The sequence below is a fragment of the Lepisma saccharinum genome, chromosome 28, assembly GCF_977018435.1.
Source record: "Lepisma saccharinum chromosome 28, izLepSacc3.1, whole genome shotgun sequence".
Classification (NCBI taxonomy): Eukaryota; Metazoa; Arthropoda; class Insecta; order Zygentoma; family Lepismatidae; genus Lepisma; species Lepisma saccharinum.
In genome coordinates, this window is record NC_139256.1 from 7,007,984 (window position 1) to 7,028,246 (window position 20,263).

The 20,263-nt window shown below is 35.3% G+C and overlaps 1 protein-coding gene across 1 annotated transcript in view; it reads right to left on the reverse strand.

Moving 5' to 3' along the window:
- Window positions 1–466: 466 nt before the first annotated feature.
- LOC145980585 (chondroitin proteoglycan 2-like) overlaps window positions 467–20,263 on the reverse strand; it is a 58,341-nt gene continuing 38,544 nt past the window's right edge. Inside the window, exons 12-17 of the mRNA XM_083113621.1 lie at window positions 14,662–14,823; window positions 13,101–13,262; window positions 12,508–12,669; window positions 10,213–10,374; window positions 5,509–5,670; window positions 467–713 (exon numbers count right to left, since the gene is read on the reverse strand). Coding sequence (XP_082969747.1) covers window positions 699–713; window positions 5,509–5,670; window positions 10,213–10,374; window positions 12,508–12,669; window positions 13,101–13,262; window positions 14,662–14,823 — 825 coding nt within the window. The 3' untranslated portion in view covers window positions 467–698. The remainder of the gene's footprint in view (window positions 714–5,508; window positions 5,671–10,212; window positions 10,375–12,507; window positions 12,670–13,100; window positions 13,263–14,661; window positions 14,824–20,263) is intronic.

Genomic DNA, 20,263 nt, shown 5'->3' on the forward strand with positions numbered 1-20,263 from the left:
TTTTGGATAGGGGGTGCAGAAGAAAATTAGGGGATGCACAAGCACCCCTTCATGTCCACCTGGTACTGCCCCTCGAAGTGGCAAATAGAAAGTAGATACCACATGGATTAATACAAATTTTGGTAACTTATGGCCACACCTACTTTGTTTTAAAGCTGCTCAGACTATAATACAATAAATTTACACAATAAATAACATTTGTTGCAGTATACCAGGTCAATTTTTCAGAATATATCACTGCCTTTTAACGTGATTAAAGGATAGAGAGAGACATCAGCATGATCTGTACAAAATTCTTTAATTGAATACAATATTTTATAAATTACTCAGCACTGTGACATAAAAATATAAAATACTGAAGAATTTAACAAAAGCAGATTTCAACATTTATATTTTTCATAGATAGAAATTGCCTTCACTTTTATTTCATACAGACTTGGTTGTTGCCCTTGAATCCCTTAAATTAATTTTCCAAAGAGATTTGTAATTTAAAAAAATAACAAATCTTAATTGATGATTTAAATTTGAAAATTCTGCTTTATGCAAACCATGAATGAAGACGTTCTTGAATATTAATATGTTTGTCAAAACTTTACAAAAACATTGGTGCTGAATGTTAGGTTTCTTAAAGTAATTTCCAAACAATTTATTTCTGCATACTATAACTTCCTCCCTTCTCCTTGAGACACGGTTGTTGCTCATTCACTTGTCAACTGAAATTAAGAAAGTTGTGCTAATGTTTAAAATTTATACGTGAAGATTTTAGTAAGTTTACATCTAGTGTTCGATTTGTTGAAGACTCAATTTGACTTGGCATAAGGAAGATCATACATATGTTCTCTCTTACCATAAATCACTATTTTTAACTAATTCTTCTGCAGTGTAAGATATATGGTGCTTTTTCATATTCTGAAACAATGAGTATTTGCTTCAAATTTAATTGCACCAGAGTTTTTGGTAATAAACCTGAAATTATATTTTCTTCACAAATATGTACTTTGCTTCTGTAATTTTTCATACAGAAAGGTAGAAAATACTTGCGCTAATACACGAAAAAATGTGATCTTAGCAGTTGTTGCTGTAAAATATTAACAGAATCTATTGTTAATATGTAACATAATATTCAATTATGTTTAAAAAAATGTATTCATTCGTACTTAATATTATTAATTTTGATATAAGCAATCGATGTATGTATTCTGAAATATGTCAATTACTATCGAAGATTGAAAATAATATTATGTTAAAAACTAATGGAGACTGTAATCAAACAAAAAAACTGAGTACAATAAGTGTCATAACTAAATAGATCCACAATTATAATATGCAGTGCATACAACTGCAAAAAATGCTATCATTTTCTCCATTATACATATCACGTTCATACAGGAAGTATCACATAAAAGCAGTCATTAGTGTTGCATCTTTTATTTTCCTGAATATGGTTTTACATTACAAAACTAGAAATATGACTGTACAATTCTTTCAACAAATCGAACACTGATAGTTGAAACTATTAATATAGTCACAAAAATATTTTAAAAATTTTATGCAAAATATAAAAAAAAACATAAATGACAAATCAAATTATTATTATGAGGAACTGTTAATAATCATTATCATCAGTTTGAATAAATTTTCACAAACCAAATTGTGACAAACATGAAATCATTATTTTAAATTAATTGAAGACTATAACTTCCATCAAGAGGAACTGTTTATTTTTTTTTTAATTTAATCTGTTCACTACAAGTGTTTGATATACACCAACATAATCCATATTTTAAAAAAAATAATATGCATATAAATGACAAAAGTGAATAGAGTCATAGGTTATGATATTTTTCTGTTGCATTATCAATTATTTCTTCACCAACAGAAAATAGGCTTTTCTTGAATGGGGAAGATTTTACTGTAGGGATTATTGATGCACAAACACCGATCCTGTCTTATTATGGAGACTGTGAAATCTTCCATGTTTGTGTGTGTGATGGTGTACTATGTGATGTATTGTTTTATTTAATTTCCGGGTGTATTTTTTATAACATCTACCCTTTTTATGTTTTCTCTCGGTACTAATTTCAGTTTTAGATGCTGTGTGCTGTTTGCGTATTGCAGCTTTCCCTGTCTTTTGATTCATTACCATTTGAAATTTCAATGCTGCTTCCTTTGTTGGTTGCTTTAATTGATTGACTTGGTTCTTTGGCGATTCAGTTTGATCTTTTGGGTGACTGTCAATACGAAATTCATTTTCTGAATTATATTCTAAAGGAATTTGATTGCGATTATCAAACTGGAAATATTGATCATCATTCATTTCCTGGGTTAATTCCACTTGGTTCTGACTGCCAGGCCTTTCGGTAAACTAGCATGAAAAAATTAACAGGAAAAAATCAATATTTATGAAGATATATATATAATGCTAATGATATGAAACTCACACTATAAGTAATGAATTTTGTAGAGTACCTTTACTGGAATAAAATAAGTATTATATTACCTGTCTTATAGTGACCCCAAAATAATGTACACTATCTACCAAAAAGTAATTGGGCACGTGTACAAAATAGTTGTCTGGTGGTGTGAACCCTATTAGAACCTCGTGGAGACACCTCTTGCTGCTATAACAGCAGCCACTCTGTCAGGCATGCTCTCGACTAGTTTGTGGAGGACGTCCATTGGAATGTGTTGCCATTCCTCTTGCAAGATCTGACTCGGTTGGACAATGGAATTTGGCCGCATCTCCCGAGACCTCACCCGCCAGTCCAATGCCTCCCAAAGGTGTTCTATGGGATTGAGATGAGGACTCTGTGCAAGCCAGACCAATTGGTGAACATTGTTGTCGGCATACCACTGCATAGTAGCCTCCGAAACATGCCACCTAACATTGTCATCCTGGAAGTAACAGGGGTCCATTCCGTAAAAACGCCACAAGGTTGGGAGCATTTCATTGTCTTGTATTGTACAGTATGCCTGCGAGTTCATTGTGCCACGAACAACCACCAGTGGTCCCACTAAATGATTCTAAATGATTCAAATTAGATACTAAATTAACCACCATCATAGGTGCCCAATTAGTTTTTGGTAGATAGTGTATAACTGATGGAAAATAATTTCAAGAAACTGACAATGGAGAAAAATTACCTAGTCTTGCCATAAATACAATCACAAACTTTTGGCTTGGACTGCGCATCCGATAGTCAGGCTCATAAAACATGCTTGTGCTGAAGCTCACTCCTGACCACTGTGTGGTGGCGAATGGGTTCCAAAACTGGGGGTAGGGAGAAGGTGTCAAAATGGGGGGCAAGGACAGTTTGTTTACTTTCCCTTGGTCAATAAGATTTAGCAGGGGCAAAAGTGGCAAAAAGTGGGGGCAACTGCCCCCTTGCCCCTCCCCCCACCTAATCGCTTCCATTGGTGTTCAACTGTGAAAGAGTAAGTATGTATCTTCTTGTGCTTAGCATGGAGTGAGGAGATTATGAAAAACAGAGTAGCCGTGATTGCTATGCATATGTTTGGCAAGTTGCGCACTAAGATTTTCCAGACCCTAAAAAAAACTTCAAGATCAGTAAAAGGTTTGTGTATCAGACAATCAGAGATTCACTGTGACTGGTAGCGTGAAAGATCGCCCAAGAGTTGGTCGACTTCACACTAGATAAACAGTGGCGGCTTAAAGCAGTGGTGGCTTGCATCTGCCAAAATCTCATCCTGAAGCAAGTGATAATGGCACAGGAGCTGAACATTTCACAACAATCGACATCGAAGGTACTTAATGAAGACCTTGGAGTTGGAGCTTACCGGTGCAGTACTGTACATTTCTTGATGCCACACCTGAACAAACATAGGGAACTGAAATCGAGAACACTTCTGCAGCCGTACAGCAGCAATGGGCATCGCAGGATTCTCTTCACTGATGAGAAAGTGTTCACCACTGAAGAAAGTTTTAACCGCCAAAATGAAAGGATGTATGCTTCAAGCAAGCTCTCAAGAAGTTCGTGAGAGAATTCCCAAAGACAGAGATCAAACCACCCCTTCTCGGTTACGGTTTCGTAGAGGGTGAGTTATGAGGGTTCCACCAGGCTTCATTTTGGTGTAAAAGGCTTAAAAAACAATTCCAAAATGCATGTGGTAAGCATCATGGATCCTCTGGTGATGTCGTTGAACCAACTATGTTTAACAATGAACCCTGGAGCTTCCAGAAATATTCTGCCTGCATATAAATAGAGACTGGCACAATGGTGGCTGGAGGCGAATGTACACAATTCATCTCCACTGCTGATTGGCCATATGCGCAGCCTGATCCCAATCCTCTGGACTAAAAACTGTCAGTGCTAGAGGGGATTGCATGTAAGAAAAGACACTCTAGAATTGAAAGTTTAAAGTGCCTCTCGATGGCAACAGTGGCGGATTTTCCCATCAGGACCAACCACACTGCAATAGATGCCTGGCCAGAGAGACTTCAAGCATGTGTGAGGGCAAAAGTTGGATATTTTGAAAACTGATTGATACTATTTATGTATGACATATACATAAGTGAACATACTAAAAGGAAATTTTAAAATCTGAAATCATATTCAACTTATTCACAAAATAGTGTGCGACAGAATTTATGGCTAGACTGGGCATATCCTGTAAAAGTAACTTACATATTTATTTCTCACATTCAGTTAATCTACCTCAGTAAATTTATATACGCAGGTACTCTGTAAAGTCATTAGTCCCTGAACACAGGGTGTATTTGGAGGGCAGTCAGAGTGCAAACAGACGAGAAAACAGAATGCCATTTGCACTCTGCACTCTGACATCCTTCCCCAAATACACCCTGTATTCCTAGACTACCGACATATGACCACATAGCAAGACATGCACTACCCTGAAAGTCTCTGAAAAAAAAGATCATGTAGATATCAACCAAATTCTTCACAATTCCAATAATAATAATAATAAAACGATTAGTAAAAGCAGCTGCCTCAATGATCAAGCATGGAATAATTTCAAAATGTTATAATTGATTTCAGCTAATTGATACCAAATGTCCATCTTGTGCTCAGACAGTCCAATTCGGACTGGACCTACAGTTTACATTAGACATACCGAATCCATGAGACCTTGGTTATGGGGCAACAATATGATCACTTCGCAGAGTGTGAAGGACTCAAGGTCTTGTGTATGTGTAATCAGAATAAATGTTAAAAGGTATGGTTAGTTACCATACATGCAAAGCTTGCTGTTGCACATCAAACTGAAATTGTCAAGTATAATATCTTTATATGCAAGGGTTATAATACACCAATATATATGTGTGTATCCTATCTTTATTATCATGTATTTCTATTTGACATGTCCTATACTACAGATGTACCTACTTGTACAAAAGTGTAGTCCTTGGATGCAAATAAATCATATCATCATCATATCTTCATATCATTGCAGAATTCCATAATTGAAAAATAGATGGAAGTAAAATTTACCAGTTGCTTTTGAAACTGTAATTATTCTGTTACTTACCAAATACGTGCAGTTAGCTCTCTCTGGGACATCACACATTTCCAGTTTTGCATTGAAGAAAAGACCAGATGGACAAGTAATCACTCTAACTTTTCCCCTGATACACTGGATGTAGGAACTACAGTCACTAGGATTTGCAAAGTAACCATTTGGGCTCAAACACTAGAAAATAAAGAATTTGTTATTTCAATACATTGAAAGGTAAATAGAAGAAAGATATTACTAAATCTATCATAATTACAAAGAATAGGAACGGTATTAACTTCTATTACCGCTGCAGGCTTAACATTGATATTTTTGTGCACACTAAGGACGAATTTAGAGAGAGGGTCCAGGGGTCCCCCCACCCCCAAAGCACTCAGGGGCGATTCTTGGCTCGGAACTTTGGACACTGCATATTTCAGTTTTAGTGGTGGATGATTTCAGGCATGAATTGTTTCGCTTGCAGTGGCAGCGATTGAGGAAGGGGGGAATTGCCCCCTCCCCCCAATTTTTGCCACTTTTCCCCTGGCACTATGCTAAACCTAATCTACCAAGGAAAAGTAAACTATCCTGCCCCCCCTCCCCCAGTTTGGACATCTTGCTCCCCTAATTTTGGAACCCAATCGCTGCTCCTGTTCACTTGTTGTGTTCATGTGCTACGACCATCTGAATAATTGTAATATACTGTCAGTTTCCATTGTCTAAAGCTTACTTTTGTTGACTATGTAAATTGAAAGGGAAACATGCATTCCAAAGAGCATTACAAGCCATTTCAAATACATGTGTATGGAGTACATGTGTAATACTATTCATTGCCAGGATAAGTGAAGAAAAAAACACTGTGAACTTAAACTTGTATATAAAACTAAGAATAATCCTCCCATAAAATACAAAACTGTGAACGTTACATTTGGAAGTGGGCCTTGGCAAAATTACATCAATGATGAAAGTGCTTCAAGATCAGGTTCAGGGCCAGTTGAACAAAATCAGTCTAATGAGACAAGCCACGAGAAACATGAAAGGTAATTATTCTAATACTTTTTTATACTATCATTCTTATTCACATGATTTGATTGTAAAGTGTTGCTGAAGCTTTGCAATGGAAAACATTATTCATCTTGAGTTATTTAACGTCGCTTTTCTACCTTGTGGTTAATCTCAATGGGGAAGATGGAATTGAGAAAAAAAGTTAGAAAGTTCAGGTACAGACGACATGATGGGTTCTGTGTAAATTATGGATCAGCAGAAATGGGTTAAGAATGAATGGATTTCTTAAACCATACCGTGTTGTCCAGTTTTCGATCTTTCCAAATTTGCAGGTATTATACAAAATAAGTTGACAAATTGCTCTGCAGAACGCACAATGAGTGTCATTACAACCATTAAAAACAGGCAATAATAATAATAATAATAATAATAATAAATTCTTTATTTCCGTAGACCCATATCCATGGGTGTGGAAAACGTCATACAATACTAAATATTACAAATGGAGAACGATTACAATAAAAAGAACAAAATGCAAACACAAAAATACAAATAAATCATATGGGTTAAACATAAACAGTTATAAGTGTTACATACTAAACTTGTTAAACAGATAATCCAAATATAGGAGACATACAATATCAAAAGAATTTAAATGCTTCAATTTACTAATCCAGTTTAACTATTGAAATTCATTGAGATTATATAGAGGTATATCTGTTAAATACTGTTTAATTGATTTCAGTTTCTTGTGAGTTTCTGTAATTTCTTTGATGTATGTGGGAAGTTTGTTATGGTATTTTATTCCTGCAACATGAGGTGATTTGTCTGAGAGAACAAGTCTGTGTGCTTGCATGTGGAAGTTCTCTTTTTGACGTGTGTTGTGCTGATGGACGGTCGAATTCTTATCTAATGTACGGTGTTTTAGTACATATTCAATTACTTTGTAAATATATAAGGAATATATGGTCATAATTTTATTTTCTCTAAATAATTCTCTACATGAGTTTCTAATTGGTATTTTGAACATATACCTTATTGCTCTTTTCTGTAGAGTAAGCAATCTTTGAGTGTATTCCTGTGCAGCTCCTCCCCATGCTATTATGCAATATTCTAGGTATGGATATACAAGTCCATAGTATAGATTTGTGTTTATTTCAGACACATTATATTGTGTTAGGAGTTTTAGTAGATATAAGTTTTTCCCTACTTTTTTGCATACATGGTCAATATGATATGACCATCTTAATTTGTCATCAATAACTAAACCTAAAAATGTAACTGGATTTTCATAATTGATTTGATTACAATCTATTTGTAAGTTTATATTATCAAAATTGGGTTTATTTCCAGGATTGAAAGCCATATACATTGTTTTTTGATAGTTTACATTCAAGTTATATGAATTTAAGTGCTGAGTTATTATATTTACTGATATGTAGGTTTGTATTTCTAATTGTTCTTGTGTATTTGCACTGCATGTTATGGTTGTGTCATCTGCGTATGTTAAAATATTTGTATTGTCTGGAGCGGGTAAGTCGTTGGTATATAGTATGAACAGTAGCGGGCCTAGTATAGAGCCTTGAGGGACTCCTGTTTTTGCATATTCAGTGTCAGATATAATTTTGTGAACCACGGAGTTTTCAGTATGTAGTATCTGGGTGTACTGTGGTCTATCCGTGAGAAAAGATTTTATCAGTTTGTATGTATTTCCTCTAATGCCAAGATCGTATATTTTTTGCATGAGCATAGAGTGGTCTAAGCAGTCAAAGGCTTTGGACAGATCCAGGAAAATAGCACAGGGTATCTCATTATCTTCTAATGCATCTATAATTATCTCAATAAATTGAGAAGTAGCTGTACTTGTCGATTTACCCTTTTGGAAACCATGTTGTAGTGGACTAATTATGTTATATTTGGCACAGAATTCGTATATTTTGTTACAAATGATTTTCTCTAACAGTTTTGAGAAAGATGATGTGATCGTTATTGGTCTATAGTTTTTTATTTCTGTCTCCATTCCTTTTTTGAGTATTGGTTTAATTATACTTTTCTTCAGTACTTTTGGGAAAATTCCACTATTGATAGAGGCATTTATAGCATACTGTAGTGGTAATGTTATGTATTGAGAACATTTTTTAATTAGATGATTTGACCAACCATCTGGACCTGCTGATTTCTTCTTATTTAAATTTTTTATCGTAGTTTCTAGTTCATTTAAGGTTATTTCATCTAAATAAATGGAGTTCAGTACAGTATTTGATTCAATTTTAGTTATTTGGGCACTTGTGGGGTCAATGGGACAGTTTACATAGGAGTTTGAGAAATACTTATTGAATGTATCCGCAATGTGTTTAGGGTTAGTTATTTCTACTTCATTTTCAAATAATGTGGTATTTTCATTACACTTATTGGGTTTTTTGCCTCGTTGCTCATTTATGATATTCCAAATTGCCTTTGATGTATTACTATTATTTCTGATATTATCTTTGAGGTTTTGGATTTTTCATATCTTATTAGTTTTTTATATTCATTTTTCTTTATTCTATATGACTCACAAAGTTTGTTTTCCTTAGTTATGCACATTTTGTCATAAATATCTTTGAGATCATTCTTTTTGTGTATTATTTCATTTGTGACCCAGGTTTTTGTTTTTTTGTTTGGTTGAACATGCTTTATTTTTAAGGGGCATGCAAGATTTATGAAGTAAGTTAGTATGGTCATGAACTTCTCCCATATGTTTTCGGTTTCACTTTCTTGAAATACTAGAGCCCAATTCTCTTTACCTAACAGGTGTAACAAATAGTTTACGTTGTCTTCCCCCATGTTTCGGCTTTCTATTCGTATAGGTTTTTTTGCATTGTAATGTGGTTTGATTATACTAATTTTGATTATACAATGTTTGTGTATGGCTGGTGAGTGGTTAATGTCTACCTTCATTCCATCCTGCGAGTCTGATATTTTAAAAGTGAAGCCAATTGAGGAAATTATCAATAAGCTTTCTGCAACAAATTTGCCACGTCAGAATTTAGGTATATCATTTGTGTGAAATGTTATTTCAATCAATGTCAAATTAATATACATGTAATTGTCTATATTGTAAACAATACCTAAGTTAAACATATATTGCTTAAATATGTCTGTGTTACATTGTTCTGCAAATTTTGTGTGACCAAAAGAATTTGAGTAAATAATTCAGCATAAAGGGGGGATGTTTTGGAGGAAAGTGCATCATAGGCCTTGCCCCTGGTTCGTGGCACTTTACCACAGTTTCGCTATGATAAATTAATACATTTGGCTTGAAAGACATTTCTTCCTCTTTCTCTGAATTATTTGTGTTTTTTTTCGTTGGTTTTAGGAGATTTATTGTATCAATATATATTTAATTGCATAATAGTTAGGATGTATAGACTTCTAGAATATTTACATTCTATTTTATGTTTTAAAGATATAATACAATAATTTGAATGGGAATCTATTTCAAATCATTAAAAAATATATGAGTCATTTTTGACCCAATGGTGGTTCTGAAGGGAATGAAAACTCACAGAGTTCTAGTGTTAAGAGGCTGGGTAAGTCCCAGGGCTGCTGATATAACATTGATGGAAAAACATCCTACTTGTGATCACACATGCTGAGAATCAAAATTTAAATCTCTTATGTGGCCACTATAGATCAGGAATATGATGATAAAGTTTAATGAACTGTGTTAGTGAATGAACAATATGCACTTACCTGTGGTTCACATCTTGCACTTTCTGGTTTGTCACACTGCTTTGTCAAGAAGTTGAAGTGGAGGTTGCTTTCACACATCTTGACTGTAGCTATCCCCCTCTTGCAGCTCACGTAGGAGTGGCAGTTTCCTTGAACAGGGAAATAACCATCCTTCTCATGGCACTGTAATATTCATATCCATATTCTTTATTTCCGTTGACCCATGTCCATAGGTATGGAAATCGTCATATACCAATACATACAGTAATAAAATATTAATACAATTTTAGACAAGGATTACAGTAATGATTTTAAGAACTACTACATGAAGGAAATCCAAATAAAGGAAGAATACGCTATGGGAGTTAAATTACATACAATATTTAAGGCGTGCACAATAATAAGCGAAGAAATTTTTTTATTGTAAAAATAAAATGTAAAAGTAAATATGTAACTTATACAACATGGAAGAATGCAATATATATACAGAACCAATTAATGATCATTTATGCACAATAATAGTATATAGTGAATACTTCGTACATGATAATATAAATAGTATAATTCCATCTTCTGTACAATTGAACTCTCTTTGTTGACAATTTATGTAATTTAATATTTACAAATTTAGAAATTCATGTATTGAATAAAACAATGTTGTAATAAGAATTTTGTTAATTCCCTCTTAAATTGGGTACTTGATTCTATTGTTTTCATGTGATCAGGTAATTTATTATACAGGCGGATACCTACGAATTTAGGACCTTTTTCAAGGAGAGTGGTATTATGAGTTTGTATAACCTGATTGTGATTTTTTCTTGTGTTGTATTGATGTACTTCCATGATACGTTTGGAGAAACTAGACATATCTTGTTTTACATAGCACAGTAAATAGATAATCACCTTCTTTTTAGTATTGTTAAATTGCGTCGAAAAGAAAGAAAAAATCCTTTATGTCATTGTACTCATAGGTAAGATAAAGCTCCCCATGCATATAGCATGAAGGCACATTTAGGGGATCTTGATCTTGGCCAGCACAACAGTCCAGCAGCCTTTAGCTCCCAGTTACCCATTGATTTGAGGCTAGGTGAGCCCCTGAACCGATTTATGCAGGGACAAGGCTGCAAAAATTCCGACCTTAGATCTCTCACCCTGGGAATTAACCTGTGTCTCTCACGTGGCAGTCTGATGCTATCCTGACTATACCACCATGGCTGTTGTGTTGATAACATGATCACTAGGGAACGGAACTTTATGTGCTAAAAAACTCAGAAATATTTATGTTTTTATGTCTCATAAATGTTGAAAATATGTGATAAAAACAGGAAAATATGTGACAAAAATAAAAAGCATTTGGTAACAAAAACAAAGTATTACATGCATTTTAAACACCTGAAATCAGTTTCTAAATGCTTACCTCTTAGTGAGCTATTTTTTGGAAGAGTTGCAGTGGATCACCATAGTTTTTTCCAAATTCTCCATTGTAAATCTGTGACGATTATCTCTAAAAAGGATCTTATATTGTGAGAAAGATCGCTCCACATCACAAGAAACAATTCTTGCATATTTGAAGCATGAATGCCACTAACACTGAAGTTTTCCAAAGCTTCCTCTACTTCACCTCCTTCCAAAACACATGCAATTTGGCACAACATTTGAAAACCTTGGTTTTTCCCAAAAATATATGTACATTTAGACATTAGCACTTGTGCGTTAGATCCAATGGGGGTAATATTTTCCTCCAATAGGATCGCAGGCGAGGTGCCAGAAGTCTGCCAGCGAGCGTGTTTGAAGACAAAATAAACCTAACACTCTCGATATGAAAAAGCTGTGGAGAATAAACCTTTTTTCCTTCGAGGATTTTGAGGTAGCTGAAGACAATGAGCGATTTTATGTATTTAAAATGAAAATTTGCAAAATATGTATTTACATACAGAAAACTGGAAAATATGAGTTTTTATTTAAAATAAAATTTGCTGTGTTGCCATATAAGGCTATGATCAGAATTCTGACAAAAACGAGGGTCTCTATTTTATCGCAGAAAAAACATTTATTTACCTAAAGTTCCGTTCCCTAATGATCACATGAAAATCATAGAACTGCACATGCACCTTATGAGTTTTTCTCAACAATTTGTGTTTTTCCTCAGAAATAAAGTGATTGAAGCAATGAGGAGTCTTCTAGACATGACAATGATAACATGTAAATATCAGTGTGATTTTTTGTATATATAGAATTCTTTAAATGCTTATAACTCTTGTGTTTTTCCTTTCTAGACATGTCTCGCATGCAAAAGTTCCAAAATACTATACATACCGCAATTTCACATCTAGCATTTTTTGGCCAATCACACGTTCTTGTTCTGGCATTGTAGTGGAGATTGTCAGGGCAATACATTATAGTTCCTTTGTTATTTCTGCAATGAAGATAGGCATCACAATTGCCTGCGATTGGGAAGTTTCCATCGTCATCAAAACACTATAAAAAAATATCACTTCCATTTACTGAGTGCACAACTTAAATCATTAAAAATCTTTATTCAGAATCTTACGGATCTATAATTATTCTTCATTTGTGTTGAATAAAAAAGCATTGTTTGTCTGAAAATGAAATACATATTATTGTAAATATATTTAAGCTGATGAAAACATGAGAGTCAAAGCTGACTATTTTTAGACACTATCTTCATTTGCTTTTTTTTGCTTGTTTCAAGTGAAATGTGAATGAATTATAGCATTTTAGCAAAAATTTAATAAATATGCCTTGCAGAGTTATTATCAGAAGGACATACATGAGTTACTTATCCTGACATCAGAGAAATCAGAACTTGAAACATTTATTTTAAATGCTATGTTATTCAGTACAATGTTGCTGAAATTTTGTGTTCTTTTTTCCCTTAATGTGTTTACCTCCGGTTTACAACGAACTCTTTCAATAACGTCACACTCTTTGAGAAGAGGGTTAAAATGCAATTCTGATGGACACCTTTTGACGGCAGCAACCCCATCTGTGCATTTTAGGTAGAGGTCACAGTGACCAGCAATTGGAAACATACCATTTGGAGATGGACACTGAAGATAGAAAGAGAACAAAAATTAGTTTTAAATATTTACGAAATGCACTAGTAGAAGCAAAAATATAAATAAATAAAAAAGGAACTGAAAACATGGGTCAATATACATTGATTACAAAACTGTTTTGTCTCTAAAACGGAGGAGAGAGATGCTGGCCAAATTTTCAGGCAGGCTAAAGCCTTCTTGACTCCACTTTAGCATTGCCAATGTTAATATGGATGAGAACTAAATATAGTGTAGAGATATGGTGATTAAAAATACGAGGAAACCTTGTCAAGAGATTATTTTATGCTTGTTTATTCACTGGAATTGTCCGACCAGCGAGCAATCTCAAACTTCGTAACTTCCGTGAAGCATTGACTGAGAGGCAAATATGTGGATCTAACATGATCCAGCGTGTTCGAAAGGTGTAATAACCTTTCGAAGCAAAATATTATAAAAACAAGCTCGTGCCAGAGCTAGGTCTCATTTCTCTTATTTTACTAGTACACATTACAACAAACTACAAATGACGGAGTACGAAGTTTACGGCTGCATAAGACTGCAGCCATTCGTGCGGGATTGCTCAGAATAGTGAGTCAAAGATCACAGTATCGAACCTTGACATCAGTCACAATTCGGTCTGCAAGAAGCATCTGGACAAGAACATCATTCGCCTACCAGGTATGAACAAGCATAAATAACCTTAAATTCAATCTTCCATATCTCATTCCTCTTAGTCGGATCAGGTTCAACTCACAAGTATATTTAAGCTCTACCTAAATGTATTATTAAAGCATCCCTGTGACCTCAGATCCCTGGTAAGACGGGATTACAACAATAGTGTTGAGTTGTAAGTAAAAATTAGAAGGTATATGTAAGAAAAACATATTACAGAGATGGTATCTTCCCGTCGGTTTGGAATGATGACCTTTCAAAGTCCATTACTTGCCTCATCCATTGGAATGGTACCAGCCTCACAGCCAGATCTGAATTGACAGGTATTGCAATTTATATACCTAAGCAACTGAACCTATCTGAGAAGATCGTCAAGAAAATTCGTGACCAGTTCAAATTTGGAATTCATTGCATAAACATAGAAGAAGCAAGAATACAGGTATGTACCTGGAGGATGGAGTCTCCCTGATTTGAACATGGTCTGGGCCTATTTTATATAACCTCTCACTAGCCTCTGTATGTAAATCCTGATAAGGACTTGACAAAAAGCGGAAGGAGGAAACATGGTGGAGGAGCAAGGTATTGATCCCGGTACCTCTTCGGATTTTCCTATTTTTCCGTTGAAAGAACAAGGCATTCTGCTTTAATTTTTTAAAAAGATATATACATATTTGAAACCTAGATAGCATCGACTCATGTCATTTTACTCCGATATGAAAATCATACACAAAAGTATTACCTTAGGCTCACAATGGCTGTTCTCTGGCATGTCACACTGTTGAGCCAGTCTGTTAAAATGTAAGTAAGGTGGACACATTTGAAGAGCAGGAATCCCTCTATTACATTCCACATACATCGAACATAATCCAGGAATTGGGAAAAATCCATTTGGTTCTTCACACTGCAAAGTAGGAAGTTAGCTTTACTTAACATCTTTTGCAAGACTAATAGGAAGATAAAAAAAAAACACAACAAAAAATGGAAAGTTGTTTAAGTGATGCTAATAATTATTGATATATTTATTTTTAAAAGTCCTGAATGATGAGGTAATGCAATAGCCAATATATAGCAACAGTTCTTGGTATTGGTTTCTTATGGACATCCTGAATAGCTGATCACTGTTGTTCACAGATTGAATTTGTCACAAAATGCTATCGCTATTCATTCATTCAAATACAGCTCACCGCTCACGAGAAAATCCCCAAATGAGGGGAGAGGGCATGCAGAGGGACAGAGGAAGACCGGTCTATTTGCAGATTTTAAGGGTAGAAGGAAGTCTTCTGCTGCGGTCATTGTCATTGTGGAAGTGCTTCTGCGTGAGTGTTTAATTGTGATTTGTTTGGGATTTTTCGTGGTTTTCGTGGTGTTGTAAGAGTTATGGTAGCTATACATTATTTAGCCGTGTTGTGTCGGAAACGTTCGAATAAAAGAAATGATCAACAGTGACGATATGAAACAGGGACGGCGACAGGGGTGGGCACAGGTGGGCAAGCGCCCACCCAAAAATTCCTGTGCCCACCCGATTGCCCACCCAATCAAATTCAATAAGTACATATACTTGAGGATATATGAATGATTCAATAAATGAGTGTATTCTGGTGTTCATAACATGTATATTTTACTTGTGAATATTATCTATGCTGAAGTGTTCATATATTATCAACCCATAGAAAGCCAATTTTGTCATTAAAAAGTGAAAGTAATTACTAGGGCTATTGAAGCAAAAACTGTGATCAAATGAATACTTCCATGATTAAAAGCCGCTAGTAGGCTTAGGAGGCTCAAAATTATGCAGGGTATGATCAAAATTAGATCAGAATTTAGGATGAACTTGAGGACTGCAGCTCCGGGCCTCCACATACGTATATAAATCCCTGCCTGGGTATGGTTAATAAATCTCCAAATAAACAATTAAAAACATCATCTTAACGTTACTTCCTCCAGCAACACAATAAATTATTTCGACTTTTTAATTATTATTAGAATAATTTAATCAAGAAGACTTAGATGGGCAGGCCATGTGACGTGAATGACAGAGGAAAGAATAGTTTACAGGATTCTTATTGGGAAACCTGATGGTAAGAGACCAGTAGGAAGGCCAAGACGAGGATGGAGGGATAACGTTGAGATGGACCTGAAAGAAATCGGTAAGGATGGGAAAGATTAGATTACACCGGATAGGGACAGATGGAAGGCTTGTGTTGCTGCAGCCATAAACCTTCGGGTTTAAGTATGATAGAGAATAATAAAATGTAATGTAAAGTGCTCCCCTGTGCTCTGCACCACGCAATGAAGGCATATAGGGGGTGTGGAGTTGGGGCCCAATACTTTCTTGATCTCGGTCAAATCTGGAGGTGATGTGATCAGAGTATAATATAGTTTTAATTAGCTCTGCATTGAAATTCTAGAAGTGTCCCTTTTTTATTACATTACAATTTTTATATACCTGTCATCTTCATATATCAATATGGTATGCGAAATATCAACTTTATATTCGTTCTACTAATAAGTAGGAATCACAATAATCACTACAATACCTAAGTAAATACATTTTAATAAACCATTTATGTATGGAAAAAGCTAGAGAATTATTCAATTGCTAATGAGTGGCTTATCCTATTTAGAAATCTTCGTTCCACACATAAATTTTGCCACATGAATCACCCGAAAATGTCAACAGAATCTGTAGATGCAGCTGAAGTAAAGAAAAATAAAGTTATGTCACGAAGTATCCAGAAGACGATTTTGTTAAGTTTGTTTTTAAGCCCACTTTTATGCTCAGATAGGCTAATCGGGACTAAACCTACAGTTTAACGTGTAGTCCGAACCAGTGTGCATTGTGCTTCCACCAGAGGAGAGGGAGTCGAACACAGGACCTCTCTATTATAACGACAGCGTTATGCCATTGGGAAGAGAATATATACAGAAAGAACTCGCACCAAACGTGTCATTTTATCACCACAGAAGATGCGTCCATTTTAAGAGGGTGATTGCCTGACACAAATATTTGAGACTTTCGAAAAACAACGTCATTGTTCAGGTAATTAACTGCCTTGATCCACTAATGAAACGCTGTGCAATTGAAACTACCACCTCAACTTTCTAAGAAGCTATGGACTAACGAAACATCATTTTTGGAAGAGTAAGTTGTGGTTGATTTGTTTTATTTTAAGTCATTTTTCTGCTAATTTTGATAATGACGACGGTAAGGTTCCATGGTGATTGGATGAATGTAATGAAGGGGCGAAAACAAACACATGCTGACACTCAAAATAAAAACCCTCATAAATTATTACTTGACAGTGGTTCCAGGCGCCAGGGACTCGTTGCTCTGAAAGAATGAAGTTTCCAAGGTATGCTGCACAGGATAGAGGTTGACATTCTAGTGTGTTCGAAATGGTCATGACATACAACCCAAGACATATATGAAAAATAGATGAATTATTACTGGCACGGTGATCAACTTCTATGAATTCTTTCTGTCCTAAATAATTTTGTTACCTCAAAAAATATGTTCATGTAACCATACGTGTATTGTTTCTCCCGCATTAGTAACATGACTGTTCAGAAAAGGAATAGCAACTTAGCTAATAATCTCTTCAATTCTGAACAGATTTTTCAATCTTACTTGTTTATTACTTATGAGTGATATTTTGTCAAAATAGCCTTTCATTAGCCTAGGAATACTTCATGGACAACGAACAAAGAATTTGTTTTCCGTGTGTGTTTTAAATCATTCCTAATAAGACGTTCATTTTAATCCAAACATTCAGTGGCGGCGATTAGGAGGAGCGGGAAGTGGGGAATGCAGTTCCCTCGCCACATTTTGCCACTTTTTGCGCCCGCACTATGGCCTCTTTATGCTACCAAGAAAACGTTATATTGTCCTTGCCCCTCAAATGTTGGCACCCAATCGCCGCTACTACAAACATTCAGATAGATTTCTCAGTTGTACAAACCTTGAATGCTAAGAAAAGTGACCCCCAAGGAGTAAGAAAACTCTTTCAGTCAAAAAACTTATACGATGAAAATACTATGCATTTAAATTACGAGAAACTTCATGATTGTCTACCATCGCACTTTCTATCATTGTCGCCGAATACATAAAATGAAGTATGTGCCTTGTATTTGCAACACAAGCCTAAACCTAATTCACATTTATTTCACTGTATTAACATGCATGGAAGAATGTGGTTAGAATGTATGGTTGCGCTTGGGTAAACACTTCCTTGAAATGATTGTGTTCATCAGAGACAAAGGAAATGGAACAAGATGCGAGAATAGATAAGAAAAGAATAAAGAGGAAAACAAGAAAAGAAAAGGAAAAAGAAGTAAGAGGAAAATCGGGAGTGTAAGAGAGAAGGAGATACATACGTCTTACATACATATATATATACTATATATGGTCTTACATTTATACTGCCCACCCTAATTTATCAATATGGAGCTTCTGCCCACCCGGTCGAAAATTTCTGGCGCCGCCCCTGATATGAAACAATCATCCCGAGAATTTTCATGCCAAACCTAGACCGACATTGTTGACATTTGTAGCTTTGCACATTGTAAGTGCAAATTAACGTTCTCCACTTTTGCAATTCTTTTTATCTGTTTTCTTTGCCATTTGCTTTGAACGCCAGTACTGTAACAGCCAATTCCATCGTTGAAAATATCTTAAACATTGTAGTTAGTACAATCGGTAGGCTCTTCATTTAAAAAAAATAAAAAAATCGGTGTACTCTGTCAAGAAATCAACACCAGATTGACGATGATCATACCTTTACCGCTAATGTGGATACCCCCTGACTGTGCACAGACAGTGATTTGAGGGTAGATGTGAATCAAGTCTTAAAGCTTACAGCGAGACCACAGCGCTTGTTTCTGACCCAGGGTGCAACCCTAATAGTGGAGTCGCCTTGCCGCTACGTCACTTGACTTCCATCAGGGATCTTCTCCTGAGCGGTGGGCTGTAGATCTTATTTCTACAATTCACGACAATTGTCGTCTGTCAAAAGGAAAGTTTGTTTCTCCGAGTTGGGTTTAAAGTTCCCTTTATGCACAGATAGGCTAATCAAGGCTGGACCTACAGTTCCAATTGGGATCCAAACCACTATGCAATGTGCCTCCACCAGGTATCAACCCAAAATCCCTTGATTACAAGGTAACAATGTTACCATTATGCAATCAGTAGAGGCATGCATATTTCGTTTTTGACGAAAACACGAAATGTGAAATAACACATTGTAATGTTAATTTTTCATGTTTCTGAAAGGTGGGAGGTGCATTTTCTTACCCTGCCTTGTCACGAAATGATGCGAAATGAACTGCAAAATGCGAAATAGAGTCTTAAACACGAAATTTACCGTTTATATACCGACCCGACACTTTTGGAAGTCTGAAGTATCCTGTGAGTTATGCAATTCACGGAAAAATAATAAATTCTCCTGCAAATATTTGAGAAGCAAAAATGGACGGACCCCTTTATACAGCAATAAACTTAATATTCTGGTAAAGATTTAATGTGCTATTAGAAGGGATATGTTTATTTTGTGTAGTAAGTGCAGTTTTTAAATCAACTTTGGGACTATATTCACATTTTTAGAACAAAAATGTCATTTTTATATACCACTTTTTCACCGCTATAAAAGCAAAATCTTATTTTATTTACCGCTTTTGAACCCGAAATTGACTCTGTTTTTGTACCGAAATTTTGCTTTTTTATTTACCAAAAATATGTGCCTCTACCGAAGACTTCTAAATGAAAGACTAGTAAATATGATATAAATCACTGTATTGGGCTAATAGGATTCCTTGTAGAGGTTGACAAGAAGTATGCCTAGGCATCTCAGCATTTTGCCCGTCTTATTCTTCTGTTTCTTTCCAAGCCGTAGCTAAACCTCACCTGCTCAATAAAGATATATTAATTATTATTCTTATTTTCTCAAAAGGGCAGGTACAAGTGCTCAAAGAGGTGGAAACATGACATGATACTATCCCTCCCCAGTTAAGAAAATTCTCATAAAGCATCCCGCCACTAGGATAATTTGCAAAGGCATCCCCATGCACTGCATTTTCTCCTTGTTGATCCATACAAACATCCCTACCTTTCCCCAAACTGGGGAAAGCATTGCCCCAGATAGTATTTCCACTTCAAGCACTGAGGGACAGGGGAGGGGGGGAGTAATTGAATTGAAAATACTGTGGCGTTGTTATGTAATTTAGACATCATAATTGCGATGCACTCATTTTAAAGTTTTGCAAAATTAATTAGAAAGCTTTCACTAAGAAGAATAAAACATTAATTATTAGGGACCAGATTTTCATGCACATGCATATTTTTTTTT